The sequence below is a fragment of the Gopherus flavomarginatus genome, chromosome 1 (genome assembly GCF_025201925.1).
Source record: "Gopherus flavomarginatus isolate rGopFla2 chromosome 1, rGopFla2.mat.asm, whole genome shotgun sequence".
In the NCBI taxonomy this organism is placed as follows: Eukaryota; Metazoa; Chordata; order Testudines; family Testudinidae; genus Gopherus; species Gopherus flavomarginatus.
In genome coordinates this window covers 214,161,112-214,178,153 of record NC_066617.1, presented here as the reverse complement: position 1 = coordinate 214,178,153, position 17,042 = coordinate 214,161,112, and the positions used below count along the sequence as shown (strand labels likewise).

The following is a 17,042-nucleotide window of genomic DNA, read 5'->3' as shown; positions in this document are numbered from 1 at the left end:
TCGGTCCGCACCATCCCATATACCTTTTGGTGCAGAGCATGAGGGGAGCAACTGTTCAGGGGCGGACCAATGCACTCTACTTTCTAGAAATCTCCAGTCTCGGGCATGTGGAGTGAACCCACATCTTGAAGAATCTCCAGTTATATGTAACAAACATCCATTTTCAGAGAAAAACCCAACTGTAAGCCATATTGATATCTTTATGTGAAATTGCATACAACTGTGAAGTAAAATGTGTGGCATAAACAAACATGACGTAGAATAAGATATTTAAGAGGACTGTAGTCTGACTAGAGAAGTATTCTTTTACACATTTCTTTACTTTGATAAGGAAACAAGTTACAGAGCCAAACTGATGCAGTATTCTGAACTCTGATTCCTTGTCACTTCTAATGGATTTTGAATTCTTCAACCTTTAAAAGGTGAATCACTGGTCTCAAGTGAAGTATTTCTGCTGCTAATTTGGCACTAGCTATGTTTATTTTTAAATTGGTTATATAAGATACTTTTACTTTAAGATTTCACTTAAACTGTCATTGTCGACAAATGAGGTCATTAATTTTAGAGATTTTTAACTATTTTCTGTTTGAAGGTTTGGTAAGTTAAACTTTGTTTATGACATTGTGAACAAATAGTAATTTCAGTTTTATGGAATTGCCTTGATTATCATAATAGATATTGTTTTGTAATAAAATAATTTTTTAATCAATTTTGGTTATTCTCTTGTAGCTTGTGAAGCCCTTACAGAATGGGAATATTTGCCGCCTGTTGGGCCTCGGCCATCAAAGGGATTTGTAGGATTAAAAAATGCTGGTGCTACTTGTTACATGAATTCTGTCATTCAGCAGCTATACATGATTCCAGCGATCAGAAATGGTATTCTTGCAATTGAAGGCACAGGCAGTGATGTAGACGATGATATGTCTGGGGATGAGAAGCAGGACAATGAGGTAATTATACAGATGACCTGCTGGTCATCTGTTTTAATACTTTCAAGTCCTCATAACTTTTTTCATCAGATAGAATTTTATTTTAATGGGGTTTCCTTACATTTCTAGCAACAAAACTATAATATAATATTTCTTATTTGAAAATGCTAGCAACTAGAGTAGAAGATCCAAAAGATCAGGCTTGCTTTTCCCCTTCATTTTTTTTTCCCTTCATCTGGAATCCGTGATTGTTAAATCTACATTGTAGATGACATTTTCAGTCTACATGTAGCATGTATAACTTAAAATAGAGATACAATACGTAAATTACTATTTTCCTCCAATAATTGTTCTGTAAACTTAGGGTGCACCATACTGTACATGGTTACCTTGTTGCTAGTTTTAGTTCTCCTATATTCTGCTTATATTCATTATGTTAATGAAGATTACTTGACTGTGTTTTTGATAGAGCAATGTTGATCCTCGGGATGATGTGTTTGGTTATCCACATCAGTATGAAGATAAACCAACATTAAGTAAAACAGAAGATAGAAAAGAATACAATATTGGAGTTCTGAGACATCTCCAAGTCATCTTTGGTCATTTAGCAGCTTCCAGACTACAGTACTATGTACCAAGAGGTTTTTGGAAACAATTTAGGTAAATATAAAATTGGTTTTTAATATTGATTTCCATTCACTGAGACTATTCAAATATAATAGAGGTCAGTTATATGAAAAAAGTAATAGACATAAGCAGTTTGTATAAATTTTAAGATTTATGTGGCTTTATATGTATGAGCTATTTAGAATGGTGGAAAGGTAAGCTGAATTAAGCAGAAGTAACAGGGACATCTTTGAACTCTAGCAATTTTTGAGACTTAGCAGCCAGATATTTGGTTATATGTGAAAGGGAATGTTTAGTTTTTGTACCAGTTGATTCACAACAGCATAAGCAGTCAGTTACCTATGCTCAGGAAAAGTGAATAGAGGTGGTATTATTTCAGTGTATTTTTCTGTCCTCCAAAAATACCCCAAAAACATTTTTTCTTTTTTTTCTTTTTAGACTTTGGGGTGAACCTGTTAATCTCCGGGAACAACATGATGCTTTAGAATTTTTTAATTCCTTGGTGGACAGTCTAGATGAAGCTTTAAAAGCTTTGGGGCATCCAGCCATGTTAAGTAAGGTTTTGGGAGGTTCCTTCGCTGATCAAAAGATTTGTCAAGGGTGCCCACATAGGTAAGTGTTTCGTTTCACCTTTTTCACACTAAAACAGTCTACATTTATGTGAGAAGATGGTTACCAAAGTGGTGTTAAGCAAATAAACTGCCTTATAAAAATCTTCCTGTTAGAAGAAGGATCAATTGGAAAATAAAACATTAATATTGAGGATATATTTCGCCTTTAATGGAATTTGCTATCTTATGTGGGTAAAGCCTTAACATTATGTACAGTGCACTAGTGTTTCTGTTCATCTTATTGCTCCCACTATCAGCGCCTCTGGATAACATCACTTGTCAGCGGCATTGAGGCAGATGCTTGTCCGCCGTCACGGTCCTCTGTAGCTTGTTGTCTGGCGCCTGCCAGATGAAAAAGGTTAGGGACCACTGCATTAATGTATATTTTGATCATTGGAATGCATCATTTTCATGCTTTATATAACTCAAAAATAGATCCTTTTTTGATGTTTTCTTGAAGCTTTGATTTGAGACTAAGCATTAAGAATTTCATTCCAAAAAGATTTTGTGTGACTAGAACAGCTCTTTCAGCCTGTATTTATGGTAGGTACAACATCACACTCCCTCTCTGGAAGAAGAAACAGAAGTCTGCTGCTCGCTTTCCTCAAGGTCTCCTCATTGTCTCAGATTTTGTTAAAACAGTGTCTGACATGTTTAAAGAGATACATATTTTTGCTGCTTTTAGGACTAAATAAAACAAAACTGCTGCTAGCCAGGGTATTCACTGATGTAAATAGATCTGTTAAAATAAGTGGGACTATTCAAAGAAGTAAATGTCTCACCTAATAGTGTGTTTACAGTACTGAGTCTGTAGGATTGTACAATTATTTAAAGCTTTGCAGCTCACAAATTAAATGATCACAGTTCTATTCTTACTAAAAAAGGGGATTTTAAAAATTTTTTATCCTTAACTTAGCAAGAGACAGTTATATGTAATTTTTCTTTCTTTGTTTCTTACCTATAATTAAAGGGATATCAACTTTAAATGTATGCATAGGCTTGACAGAATTTCTATTTAATTTTTTATAGTTTTGACAGATATCAATGTTCTTAATATTTTTATTTTTATCTATCTAAAATTTTCACAGTTATAGGAAATTATGGTGGAGGGTCAGGTAATAATTTAGTAAGAGTAGATGTGATTCAAAAAGTTAAAATTTTATACCAGTTAAAACACAAATTGTTAATATCACATCAAAATATACAAAGTAAATATCTTTAAATCATATCTTAAGTTCTCAAGCAGCATTTTTCTTTCTTTGCCTATCCAGTTTGGTGCTTATTGGTGGAAATATTTTACCTCTGTTTATGTGTGCACAGCAAAATAGACATTTACCAACATTTACCAATAAAAATCCAATTCTTCTTAGCCTGTGTATGCACTTTGAAACACATGAGCTAAAAGTAGTTTCAGGTACTATACCTGTCTCTGAATGCCCCTACCAATTTGTGGTTTTACAGTTGCATTTTCCTCTCTCCAGAATATTTTTCTGTTCTGTTGCTGTGCCAAAGTCCTACTCAACAGGAGAAACTGAGTGACTGTACGAAGAAACCAGTGGGACTGACTAGACATTGTGTTGTCAAACACTCTGTACAGAAAAGTATAATCTGATGTGTTACTTATAAAAAGAAATGCACCTATTGCTATAACTGAGCAGCTATTAAGATTGAGACCAACTGTTTTAACAGATTTTAGAGCACTTAGAAAAATCATCTATGTACGTACTTGGTTTGTTTTGAAATTTGCAATGCCTCATGACTGTCCAGGGTAGGATTAGTGGTTGAAATTTGCGCAAGAGGTTCATAGTAACGCATCTGCTAATCTGCTCCAACTAATCCTGCCACCATTCAATACAACTACCCTTAACACATTGAACACTGCTGGAGTGCAGCAGATAAGTGGTGCGATTCAGATCTGCAGTGCAACATAAACTGTAGCATATGCTTTTAGTCATTCTTCATGTCTGCTTACTTTGGTACCATCTTTATTGATTCACTTGAAGTGGCTGTTAGCTTCAGGGGATGGAGTTGAGTTTTCTGTGGTAAATATTTATTTTTGTAAACCCTTTAATCCTTTTTTTTTTTTTTGGAGTATCAATCACCTGGTGGAGGGGTGCGGTTTGAGAAGGAGCTCATGTTGAAGCTTAATACAAACCTATTGTACTTTGAACACATTAGACTGTGTTTTAAAAATGATCTACCATTTTGAATTAGCACTTAAGAGGAAGTAGTTTCAACTGTTACCTTCGATAGTCAAAGCAGTGACTTCAAATACATAGGTTTATATAATAAAGAATGGCTTCTTATTTTAGAGTGTCAAACTGTTGTAATCAAATGTCTAACAAAACTTTTTATGCTAGAATGTTTTGCAAACCATGTAAAATTGCTGGACAAACACATTTGTATCTCTCTCTCCTCCCTCTCTCTCTCTCCCCCCCCCCCATCATATCTGTAGGTACGAGTGCGAGGAATCCTTTACAACTCTGAATGTAGATATTAGAAATCACCAAAACCTGCTTGACTCTTTGGAACAATATGTCAAAGGAGACTTATTGGAAGGTGCAAATGCATATCATTGTGAAAAATGTAACAAAAAGGTAATGATCCTTTTTGTGATTTATTTTTGTGCAAGTTTGTTACTGGTTGAACAGAGTTTAAGCTTGTTTTTAGCATAATATATTTAAATTAGATGATTTTTTAGCACACAGATAACTTATCAGTCCGTGGTTGGGTGGGGCAGTTTCACTGTGAATATTTCTGAGAAACAATCATTTATTTAAATAAAAGACTTTAGAATTTGTGCCAGGAATCCAGATCTCAAATGACCAACCTGCTTCTCTCCTATACCTAAAGTTACTGCAGCCCTGTTTTTTAGTAGTGAATCTGCTTATGGAAAAGTGGATTGGTAAGCAAACTTTTCAGAAGTAACTTGGAAATTTGTTTGAAATGTATAACAGATCAGATGATCTCATGGTGATGTAGGCTATAGAGAACTGCTGCTGTTTTAATAGTTAGCAATAATTCAGTGAGATGTTAAGGATGATATTTTACTTCCAAGGCCATTGCATGCTCATTTTATTACATTTGAGATGCTGTTTACATTATGTTGTTTGCAGCCAAGATTATATTGATGCTGAAGTTTCTCAGTATATTATTGATAAACATTTACAGTATTTATTAAATGGGTTTTTCATCATTAGACCTTAGATTGTGTTGAGTGATAATGAAAATTTAAGAATCAATATCTGTTAATATACTGTTATTTTTTTTTAGGTTGATACAGTGAAACGCTTGTTGATTAAGAAGTTGCCTCCCGTTCTTGCTATCCAGTTAAAACGATTTGACTATGACTGGGAAAGGGAATGTGCAATCAAGTTCAATGATTATTTTGAATTTCCACGGGAGCTGGACATGGAGCCTTATACGGTGGCAGGTGTAGCTAAATTGGAAGGAGATGATGTAAATCCTGAAAATCAGTTGATACAAAATGAACAGCCAGAAAATGAGCACTCTGGGAGCACTAAATACAGGCTCGTTGGTGTGCTAGTACACAGTGGTCAGGCCAGTGGTGGACATTATTACTCTTACATTATCCAGAGAAATGGTGGAGATGGTGAGAAAAATCGATGGTATAAATTTGATGATGGAGATGTAACAGAGTGTAAAATGGATGATGATGAAGAAATGAAAAATCAGTGTTTTGGTGGAGAGTACATGGGGGAGGTGTTTGATCATATGATGAAGCGCATGTCCTATAGACGCCAGAAGAGGTGGTGGAATGCTTACATTCTTTTTTATGAACGTATGGACACAATGGATAAAGACAATGAACTGATAAAATATATTTCAGAACTAGCTATGACCACTAAACCCCACCAGATTAAAATGCCATCAGCCATTGAGCGAAGTGTACGGAAACAGAATGTGCAATTCATGCATAACCGTATGCAGTACAGTCTAGAATATTTCCAGTTTATAAAGAAATTGCTTACTTGTAATAGCATCTACTTAAATCCTCCCCCAGGTTAGTATTTGAAAACTTCTTCTAATATATTGTTCTTGTAAAAAATTAGTCTCTGTTGCCAGGAAATATTTTTTGATCATTGTCTAGAATTCTTGAGTCCTAGCAAAAGTTAGTTTATTGCATTTTGGTTTGAACATCTTTTTTTCCCTAATGGGTACTGCTTTTCTTTAAGGTTACCTGCACCATTAGAATAATTTTTCTGATTTTCATTTTTAAAAGGATTTATTAAGTTATTCTTTATCTATTATGTTAAACTGTTTTTAAAAAATTACTAAACTTAAATAATTCTTATGGATACCAGATTTATTAAATTTCTAGAATACTGTTCCATTTTTTTCCTACCGTCCATTTCTTGAAGTCTGTCTTGTTTGTTGAAGTTATGTACCTTTCGTTTAAGTGTTTGTTAGTAAAGGCAGAAGTAATTAGCAACTGATTTGGTTGATTAACTCCATCACTCAGCTGTTACCTAACCAAATTTTCAAGGTTTGGTCTAATTTTTCAGAAGTGACTAGTATCTCAAGTTGGGCACATAGAATTACCTGAAAGCAGCTTATTGTTTTTCAGAGAGTGGAACCTGAGCACTTGCTTTTTAAGGTATCTCAAGTTAACCCATAATTACTGTTTGCTTTTGAAAGATAAGACCTTAATCAGTAATAAGAGGCCCTGGGCATTATGTTAGATTCTGTTTTGACCACGTTTATGCTACCAAACAGAACATTAGTTAGTCATTTTGCTTATTGTAGGTAAAATTGTTTATTTTGTCTACACTTGAGTTTTTTCATTTTTCTTTAGGACAAGATCACCTGTTGCCTGAAGCAGAAGAAATAACTATGATTAGTATTCAGCTAGCTGCTAGATTTCTCTTCACCACTGGATTTCACACAAAGAAAATAGTCCGTGGCCCTGCTAGTGATTGGTATATTTGTCTTTAACAATGACTCTACCATTTTGACAGTTTGGTTTCCTTTAATGAAATTCAAGTTGTGTAAAAATAGTGTTAAAACTGTTTGAGGTGTTCATTCCATGTCTCTTTCAAATGTGTATGTGGAGATGAGAGCTAAATCTGGATGGGAAATTACAGGGGAGATACTGAGCCCTAAATAGATGAAAGCTAGCTTCTTTTTGATGTGTATGATGATTGTGCAGGAATAAGCTATACCATAGTAAAGATTGTGTTAGAGTTCAGGTTTAACCCAAAACACAGAATATAATCTCTGAGCACTTTTTGAATTTCTCATGGTGGTTTGATGAAAAGTGACCTGGTGCAGAGAATTGCAAGTTTACAGTCATCACTTCTGGCAGTTTTTCGCTGGATTGTCTGTTTTCTTTGTTATCCCTTTTGCAAGAAATCTAATACACACATCACTCCCCAATTTAAAAATACATTAGCTGAGAGTTTATGCAACTGCACTGCCTAAACCAGGGGTCGGCAACCTGTGGCACGCATGCCAAAGACAGCATGCGAGCCAATTTTTAATGGCACGCTGGAGCCTGTGGGGACTCCAGCATGCCACTAAAAATCCGGCCCAGCCTGGCTCGCTCTCCTCTGCCCTCCGCTTCCCCTGTGGGGGCAGGGAGCAGAAGAATAGGCGTGCGCACGGTGTGGGCAAATAACCCCACTCTCTCGGCACGGCAAGCCGCGGGATCCGCGCTTCCGGGACTGAGCACCAGCCAAGCGCAGCAAGCTGACGGCCTCTTCCTCGCCTTCTCCCCTCCCCTGGAGCCCTGCTGCCACACGCAATGCTCTCGGGGTTGGGGCTGTGCGCTCCCAAGGGCAGCATTTGGCTCTGCGGGGAGCAGACATGCTCCCCACTCAACCGGCGGGGCGGGGCAGGGCACTCCCGCAGAGTAGGGTATCTAGCTCTGGGTGGAGCCTCATGGTAAGGGGCCCAGGACTGAGGGGGTTGGATAAGGGGTGGGGACAGTCGGGACAGGGAGCAGGGTGAGTTAGATGGGGGGGCTTCCCAGGGGGGCGGTTAGGGGCAGGGAGGGGTTGGATGGGGCATGGGAGTCCCGGGGTTTGTGAGGTGGCAGGGAGTGAACAGGGGTCAGGGCAGTCAGGGGACCGGGAGCAAGGAGGGTCTTGGGGGGGGGGAGTTAGTGTAGGGGGTTTCTGAAGGGGGTGGGCAAGGGACAAGGAGCTGGGGGGGGTTGGATGAATTGGGAGTTCTAGGGGTCCTGTCAGGAGGCAGGGGTGTGGAAAGGGGTTAGGGCAGGCAGGGAGTTGGGGGGGGGGGGGCTTGGATGGGTCAGGAGTTCTGGGGGTCCTGTCGGGATGGGGAGTAGTTGGATAGGCCTGGGAGTCCCGGGGGTCTGGCTGGGGATGGGGGTGTGGATAAGGGTTGGGGCAATCAGGGGACCGACAGGAGGTAGAGTCCAGTCTGGGGACAAGGAACAGGGAGGCTTAGATGGTGGTGGGGTCCTGGGCGGCAGGAATCCCAGGAGGGGGTAGTTGGGGAAAAGGAGCAGCGGGGTTGAGAGTTTTTAGGGGGGCAGTCACCCAGCACTCTCCCCTGAGCCCTGACCCCCCACCACACCCTCTTCCCTGAGCACTGCACCCCCCCCCCCAGACCCCTGCCCTGAGCCCTGTACCTCCCTCATACATACCCAGCCCTCTGCTTGACTCCTTCATTCCCCGCCCACCCACAACCCTAGCCCTGACTCTGGCACCCCCACCCATACCCAGCCCCCCCTCTGCCCTGACACCTACACCCCCCTCCACATACCCAGCCCTGACTCCAACCCTCTGCCGCCAGCCTTTTGGGTCCTGGCTGCCAGCCCCGCACAGCCCGCTGCTGGTCTGGGGTTCTGGCTGATGGACCCTTGCCAGCTGGGGTCCCGGCCGCAGGCCCCGCTCAGCCCGCTGCCGGCCTAGGTGAACAGAACCTCAGACCAGCAGCGGGCTGAGCGGGCCGGCAGCGTAAGACCAACATTTTAATTTCATTTTAAATGAAACTTTTTAAACATTTTGAAAACCCTGTTTAATTTTACAGTACAACACTAGTTTAGTTATATAATATATAGACATAGAGAGAGACCTTCTAAAAAATGTTAAAATGTATTACCGGCACGCGAAACCTTAAATTAGAGTGAATAAATGAAGACTCGACACACTGCTTCTGAAAGGTTGCCGATCCCTGGCCTAAACCAAGAGCTGAGATCTGAAACATGAGAAACCCATCTGAGGCTCTGTACCGTACTGCCTTTCAGAAAGGCTAACCCACACTGGTTTAGTCAATCTCTAACCACCATAAATCAAACTCTTATTCCAGATCTGGGAATAGAATTCCAGTGCTAAGTTGCTGGCTAGTAAATACATCTCTACCCCAATATAAAGCTGTCCTTGGGAGCCAAAAAATCTTACTGCATTATAGGTGAAACCACGTTATATCGAACTTGCTTTGATCCACTGGAGTGTGCAGCCCCGCCTCCTCAGAGCACTGCTTTACCGTGTTATCTCCGAATTTGTGTTATATTGGGTCACATTATATCGAGGTAGAGGTATAGTTGTTTAACACACGGGGAAGGTGTGAAACCCGCCTCCAGTGACTGGTCTAGAAAGGAACTAGTATTTACTCCTGTAGCTCAAGTAGTAAGGGTCTAAGCTAGGAATCTGATGATCAAAAAGTTCTCATAACCTGCTGCTGATCTGTGTGTGGGGATAGTACAACTGCATGTGATTCACACAATCAGAAGACCTTTCTAAAGCAGGTTTTGTACTTAGAAACTACAATAAACTGTAAATTATGGTGTGAATCACCAAAATACACATTTCATATTTGTCTTGACCCACCTGGTGCTTGTGTAATCCAATGTTCAGTTATGCTTCCCCCTCTGTGCCTGATCCACAGAGGAGTTGAGTCTGTGATGACTCTCAGCTTGGGAGCCTACATTAGAGTGCAAATTTGATGAAGTTGGGGTACATATTGCTTTTTGGCATGTGTTGGAGATGGAAATGAAAGCCTTCTGGCTTAATATTTAACTCTAATTGCGGTACTTTCGTTTAAAATAATTTGTATGAAAGAAAACTACAGTATGTTCCTTTTTACTGTTTAGTAAACAAAACAGTTAAGACAGCTCTAGTCAGAGTAAGTAATCACATTCTCTGTGGAGATGTGAACAGATGATCAAAAAGACCTGTGTTTGAGGAAAAAGCAGATTTCTGTACAATTTCTAAAGGAATGGGTGGTTCAGGACAGCAAATGGAAGACATTTATGCTATAGAAAATGAGGGTTGCATCTTGTAAATATCTGTTAAAGTTATTATTTTAATGCTGATGTTACATTACAACTGTGATAGTATCTTCTCTGTTTCAGGTATGATGCATTATGCATCCTCCTTCGTCACAGCAAGAATGTACGCTTTTGGTTTGCACACAATGTCCTTTTTAATGTTTCAAACCGCTTCTCTGAGTATCTTTTGGAATGCCCTAGTGCAGAAGTGAGGGGTGCATTTGCAAAGCTTATAGTATTTATTGCACATTTTTCATTGCAAGATGGACCATGTCCTTCACCTTTTGCCTCTCCTGGACCGTCTAGTCAGGTATTTACACAGTTTTCAGTCTAAACACCTACTTATTTGTTTTGCATCTTGTTTAAATGTTCATTTGGAACAAGTGTCAGCATCAAAGCTGCAAACTCTGCACAATTATTTATAAACAAATTTTTTTTATATTTTCTTAGAAATCTCCTGGTTTTAATAGAGATGAGCCTCTGGTTTTTCATTCAGACTCCTGCAACACTAGAGGCAGCAAAAATTACGATTTCAATATAGTTCAAAAGAAAAAAGTTCACTACTTTTTTATCTGATCAGTCTGGACGCATAAAATTAATGTAGTAATTACAATTCCAAAAACAGGCCTTCACTCCATCAGATTAATAACTACAGAATTAAGTATCAAAGCAGTGACAGAAGTAAGTCAGGAAGTACGGGTTGTAGATCTTTCTGGAAATCGTTGCAGACATGCTTTGTGTGTCCATATCATTAATGTGGGAATGTCCTCTGATTCTGAATTCCGCTACCAGATACTGAGTGCAGAACCATTCTCCAGAACCACTTACAGTTCTTCACTTAGTGGTCTCCTGCTCTTAGTTTTGAGAACTGCTGTATGTGGCCCCCCCACTATGAGATGTCAGCCAGAGTCTGAAGCCAGGACCTTCAGAATCAAAAGCACAGGCTTGGCTCTTTTCTGTAGCCCAGTGTCTCCCACAATTCAGATATGGGATATTCCCCTCTGGTCTGCAGTTTCTGGAGGCATTTCAAAGCTGTAGCACAGCCTGTGCTAGCCATGCCTCCTTCTCTGGCCTTCTGTGTGCTGCCAGAACGTCTGCCTCCACTTCAGCAGTCATGTGGTGGTTCACTTTGCTCCTGACTTTTGTCAGCTTATTTTTGTATCTGTTTTTTTCATGTATTAGGGAACAAGGTTTCTGTTTTCTCCCTTTCCTAGATCAGCTATTTAGCTGGCTTTTAGTCAACCACTCAAAGCCAGCACAGTAGTGTCCCTTGGTGCCTGGTGCCCCTGCATGGCAGAGGTACCAAGCTAAATCCAAGCAATGTGCTATTTGTGAGACTGATTTTATGGGCTCTTTGGAGGGTCTGTTATGCCCTGCTTTTTCTCAACCAACCAAACTTTGCACTGCTAGGGCATGGGTCTCTGAATTGGACGCACACGTTAGGTCCTTTTGCCCCAAGAAGCTACAATTCTAGCATAGAAAAGTCTGATCTGGCAACACAGAGAGGGAGAGATTCCAAGGTTGAGGAGAACTATATCTGGCCAACCCAGGGGGTAAATCCTGGGGCAGAACAGGACTGGAAGGAGAAAACCCTTAAGGATCTACAGATTTGCACTCCCCCTGGACCCAAAATGAGGTATAAGTTCTCTGTTCCTCTTCTTCCCAGTTTGAATTGGAGAACTCCAGCGTTGAAATCCCATCCCCTTGGCAGAGGGAGTGGGACTCCACAGGGGAGGACACCAAGGGAGACACATCTAGAGAGCTCAGGGCACTGCATATAAAGCTAGCTACAGAAAGGTGGCAGTGCTTGCAAAGCAGGCCAGAAACGCTACAAAATCCAAAAAGGTGTTTTTTTAATACCTTTTCTTTTCCTGAGAGAGATTTATTCTCTAACTCAGACAGCTGCTCCACTGCTGAGGAAGGGGACCTCTCAGATTCATGCTCTGAGCAGAATAGAGAAAAAAAAATGCAACAAAGGGTCTTTCTCCCCGCCTTCCACCCAGGGGTTGAAACCATGTGCAAAAAGTTGCATCCACAATTGAGATCCATCCTGAACAGGCAGAAGGACAAGCCTAAAAGTAAATAACCTGCCTTCTAAATCCTTTCCTGAGACACTAGTCCCATTACATCCATTTTTTGAGGATGTAATCAGAGAGGAGTGGAAAACCCCTGATAAGGGTAAATGCATAAGCAGACATGTACTTCGGTATTACAAATTGCAATAACCAAAAAATATTACAGACATACCAAAGATTGATGCTCTCTAGCAAAGATATGGTAATCTCATCTGAAGGAGATTTCTTTACCAAAAATCTAGCTAATAGAGAGGTGAATGCCATCTACAGAAGGGGCTTTATCCGCCACCCTTAGAGCATCCTTAGCGGCTACATACTTTCCAGGAGCCACAACATTTTAGCTGATTGACCTTAAGGACATGAAAGACAGACCATCCTGACTTTTGGTCTACACGTAAGAAAATTTTCACTAGCAACAGCCTTTATGGCAAATGCCTCAATGGATACAATGAGATTTTCAGTCAGGCCCATGGTATCCACCTCAGCAGCCTGATGTCACATCCGGCTTTGTCCGTGGAAGGTTGATGCTCACTCTAAACAAATTATATGTTTATCTAAATTCCCAGGCTCTCTCCTTTTTGGGAAAACTAGTGGCAGAAGGCACAACCAAACCAAAACACTTTCGTCCCTCCCCACCCAGTAGTCTGAGAGACTACAAAACCCAGCAACAGACAAAAATGCTGCCTTTGTCCATCCTCCTCACAAAGGAATCAAACAAAAGACAATGGGTATATCAGGGCAGAAACCCTGCATGGGGGTGAAAAATCCAGAAGTGGATCCACCCCTTTTGAGTCCACTATGAGAACAAGCAAATGTTCCTCCACCCAAACCTGAATCTAGGTGGCAATATTTCCCACCTCTCAGAGAGTGGCCTTGATTGACCACAGACAAGTGTGTGAGAGAGGTGGCAGATACTTCCTGGAACTAAGGGCCCCACATCATCCCTTCTTAATCCAATCCCCATCTTGAGCAACCCCCTCAAACGCAAGACAGTGTTAATATCTTGCTGCTGCTTTGAGTAGTGTCTGTATGGGTGCTCCACTCAAGGTGTGTCTGAGTCCCGATGCTGCTGTTTCGAGAACTTTGGTAGTAGTGTCCGTTTAGCCCACACGTGTGCTGGCAAACCCTCCTCAGTTTCTTAACTGCCCTGGCTAGTGATGGAACTATAGTTGTCTGTCCGCAGATCATTAGCTCTCTTAAAATTGCTAATCTGCAGTTTGTCTTGAAGTCTTTTTTCTTTACTTCATTTACATTTTATTTTGGCTGTTGCCTTTAAAAAAAAAAATGGGGGGCGGGGGCAGGAGAAAAGGATCTTGTCTTCCGACAGCCCCTGTAGGGGAGGAGAGGAAGGGAACTACCTCGCAACAAGGGTATGCCCGGCTCTCCAGGCTTCAAGAAGTTCTTCAGTTGTAAGGAATCTGTACCAGTGACCGATGGACAATCGCTGTGTGTTCTCTGCCTACAAGAGAAACACATTCCACAGAAATGTGGCTTGTGTCAACAACTGAAGCCCAGATCCAGGAAAGTCAGAGAATTGAGGCTGTAACTCCTACTCATGGAGTCAGCCCTTCAATGTCCAGAGTCCCAATGTCCACAACCGTCTGCTTTGAAGAAAGTTGAGCCCAGGCAGACACCCATGAGCCACTCACCTAAAGCCTTTAAGAAAAGGTATGTGAGTCCCCATAGCGAGCCACAACCAAGCCATAAGTGATCTCCGGCTCAGTCATTATTAGCAGTACCAACGCTGAAGCCGTCTAAATCTGGTACCCAGGGCACAGGCAGTACCAAATGGAGAGAGCAAGTCAGGCTGCCTAAAGAAAGACCCAGTGGGAGCAGGCAAAGAAGCACTGGTACCACAGAGGCATGAGAAACATCTTTCCACCCTGGAGAAGGTTCCATCGGTACAGACATCAAGATTGGTGCTGCCGGTGACGCGCCAGGCACAGATGGACCTTGCTGTCAGGTCCACGTCTTCAGCTCAGTCGGTACAAGTCTCTCAGCACCGACACCTGGCTCCCCTCCACTCTTCTTACCTGCCATCAGGCATACCCGCCCCTCAGATCCACAGCCTCCCTGGTTTTGGGCAGTTGTGGTACTGACCACTGGGCCCCTTCCCATCAGAGTGGCTGTACTGGGATCCTTGGCAGGTCCAAAGGTAACAGGCCTCCATCTCTACTGTGGCCTACCAGTAGCCAAGGAAGTACCCTCCTTCAACTGCTGCTTCAAGGGCCTCTGAACCCCTTGAGCAGGCAAGGGAGGAACTAGAGGCCCAAGTTGAGGAGGAAATCACTTCTCAAGCCCACTTATCATTGTTCTCATCTGATATGAGATGATGATGCCACCTCCACTGTCCATGGCTGATAACTTTAAACTACTCCAAGATTTGGCACAGAGGGTGGCAGGAGCACTATAAATACTTCTGCAAGGGGTGACTGAATCACACCAGAAGCTGGTGGACATTTTAAATTCTTCCACCTTTTCCAGAGTGGCCCTCCCTATTAACAAGACTCTATTGGACCCTGCCCAGATAATATGGCAGACTCTCGCATCTATCCCACCAACTTGCAAGTGGGCAGGCAAGAAATATTATGTGCCAGCGAAAGACACAGGAATTTGTTTTCACACCCACCTCCCAATTCAATCATTGTGGATGCTGTTATTTCTAAGGGATGCCAAAATCAGTTTAAGTCCACCCCTTATGATGGTAACTGAAAGTGCCTGGACCTTTTTTGGAGGAACTCCTCGGCCATCTTCCAGTTCCCAGTAGTGAACTGTCATGCCTTGTTGGCTAACTATGACCATCAAAACTATGCCAAGCTTAGTTTGATCTCTACTGCTATTGTGGTGAGACAGTCTTTGTGGCTTCATCTGCCTGGCTTCCCAAATGAGGTCCAATTGACTGTGGAGGACCATGATTTTGAAAGAATGAAGCTATTTGCAGAGATGACCCATGCCTCCCTTAACACATTAAAAGATTCCAGGGCCACCCTTCGATCGCTCAGGATCTATACTCTTGGATACAAAATAAAATGTAGTCCTCAGCCTCCATTCAAGCTCCGCTCATCACAATATTCGGCTCAATATTCACAGAGATCACATGACCCCGAAAACAAGAAGCCCAGGTTCCCTAGACAGAAGATGTCAAGATCTCAGCAAACTTCCTCTCAACCCTCCACCTTGAAAAAAAAAGACAGTTTTGATGGGTTGGTTGAGGTGTTTATAGAACACTCTTCTCACCGCTCCATCACTCTGGAAAATTCCACCATCCCTTCAGGGAACATCTCCCTCCATTCTGCAGCACCTCGGGATGGATAACCTCCGACCAGTTGGTACTGGAGATCTGGGATGTATAATCCATCCATTTCTTCTTCCTCCCCCCTTCCAAACACCCTTTGCTGTCCCTCTTCGGTGAGCTAGTGCCCATACATCTAAGGGGTAAAGGTTTCTATTCTCATTACTTTCTGATACTGAAGAAAAAAGAGAGTTGGAGATCCATACTGGACCTCTGAGCCCTCAACAAATTTATCAAGGCTCAGAAGTTCAGGATGTTCACGTTATCAAAGATCTTTCCAACGTTAGAAAAAGGAGATTGGTTCTTGGCCCTCAACCTCCAAGATGCTTACTTCCACATTTCGATCATACCTAACCACCTATCGCAGAAGAGGAGACAGACTCTCCATTCCATCCTGTGGATTTTGCGGCTCAAAGCATGGCTCCTTCATGGTTCCAGCACATAGATATCTTGCTCTGAGGAGACACGGGAGGAAAGGAACTGCTCATTGTACCCATCTACAAAAATAGAAGAGATTTCTGATCTGATGCTAGTCCAAAGGTGAGACTTGTAATACAGCCACCTTACCGGTAATCCTGGACTTACCTGTTGACTCTCAAGAAATACAGACTCTCTATTAGTTTGCAAAAGGTTCATCTAGTAGCAATTGCAACTTTCCACCAGCAGATAGAAGGATACTCAGTCTTCTCCCATCTGACTACAAAGAGGTTTCTCAGAGGCAAACTTCTTCCCACAATCCAGACTTCCCAGTCCTCAGTGGGATCTCAACCTAGTGCTAGAAGGACTGACTAGATTGCCATTTGAACCTATGGCCATTTGTTCATTGACTCACCTTTCCATCTAGACGACATTTCTGATCGCCATCAACTCTGCAGGAAGAATAGGGGAGATAACGACTCTGACGGCGCATACCCCTTTCACGGTGTTCTTCCCTGACAGTCGTGCTGAGATCGTATCCAGAGTTCACTCCCAAGGTAACTTCCGCATTTCGCATGAATCAGCTTATTCAGCTTCCAGCCTTTTATTCCAAACATCATCAGGATAAAAGGGAAGCCATCTTCCATGCGCTTGACATGAGGAGAGCCTTGGCTTTCTATTTGGACAGACAAGAGTTTTCAGAAAATCTGACTCTCTCTCCATTACAGATAAGTCAAAAGGTACAATGATTTCAGCTCAAGGACTCTAAGTGGGTCCCAAGCTGTATTAAACTCTGTTACAGTTGTGTAATGTAACAACACAACTTCAGTACGC

General features: G+C 41.8%; 1 protein-coding gene across 3 annotated transcripts in view; it reads left to right on the top strand.

Annotated features, from left to right (window-relative positions):
- USP9X (ubiquitin specific peptidase 9 X-linked) overlaps positions 1-17,042 on the top strand; it is a 221,787-nt gene that overhangs the window by 171,340 nt on the left and 33,405 nt on the right. For all 3 annotated transcript variants that reach the window (XM_050936447.1, XM_050936446.1, XM_050936445.1), the window contains 7 exons: positions 730-950; positions 1,399-1,589; positions 1,995-2,168; positions 4,623-4,764; positions 5,441-6,191; positions 6,984-7,107; positions 10,509-10,734. In XM_050936447.1, the coding sequence (XP_050792404.1) occupies positions 730-950; positions 1,399-1,589; positions 1,995-2,168; positions 4,623-4,764; positions 5,441-6,191; positions 6,984-7,107; positions 10,509-10,734 (1,829 nt within the window). The remainder of the gene's footprint in view (positions 1-729; positions 951-1,398; positions 1,590-1,994; positions 2,169-4,622; positions 4,765-5,440; positions 6,192-6,983; positions 7,108-10,508; positions 10,735-17,042) is intronic.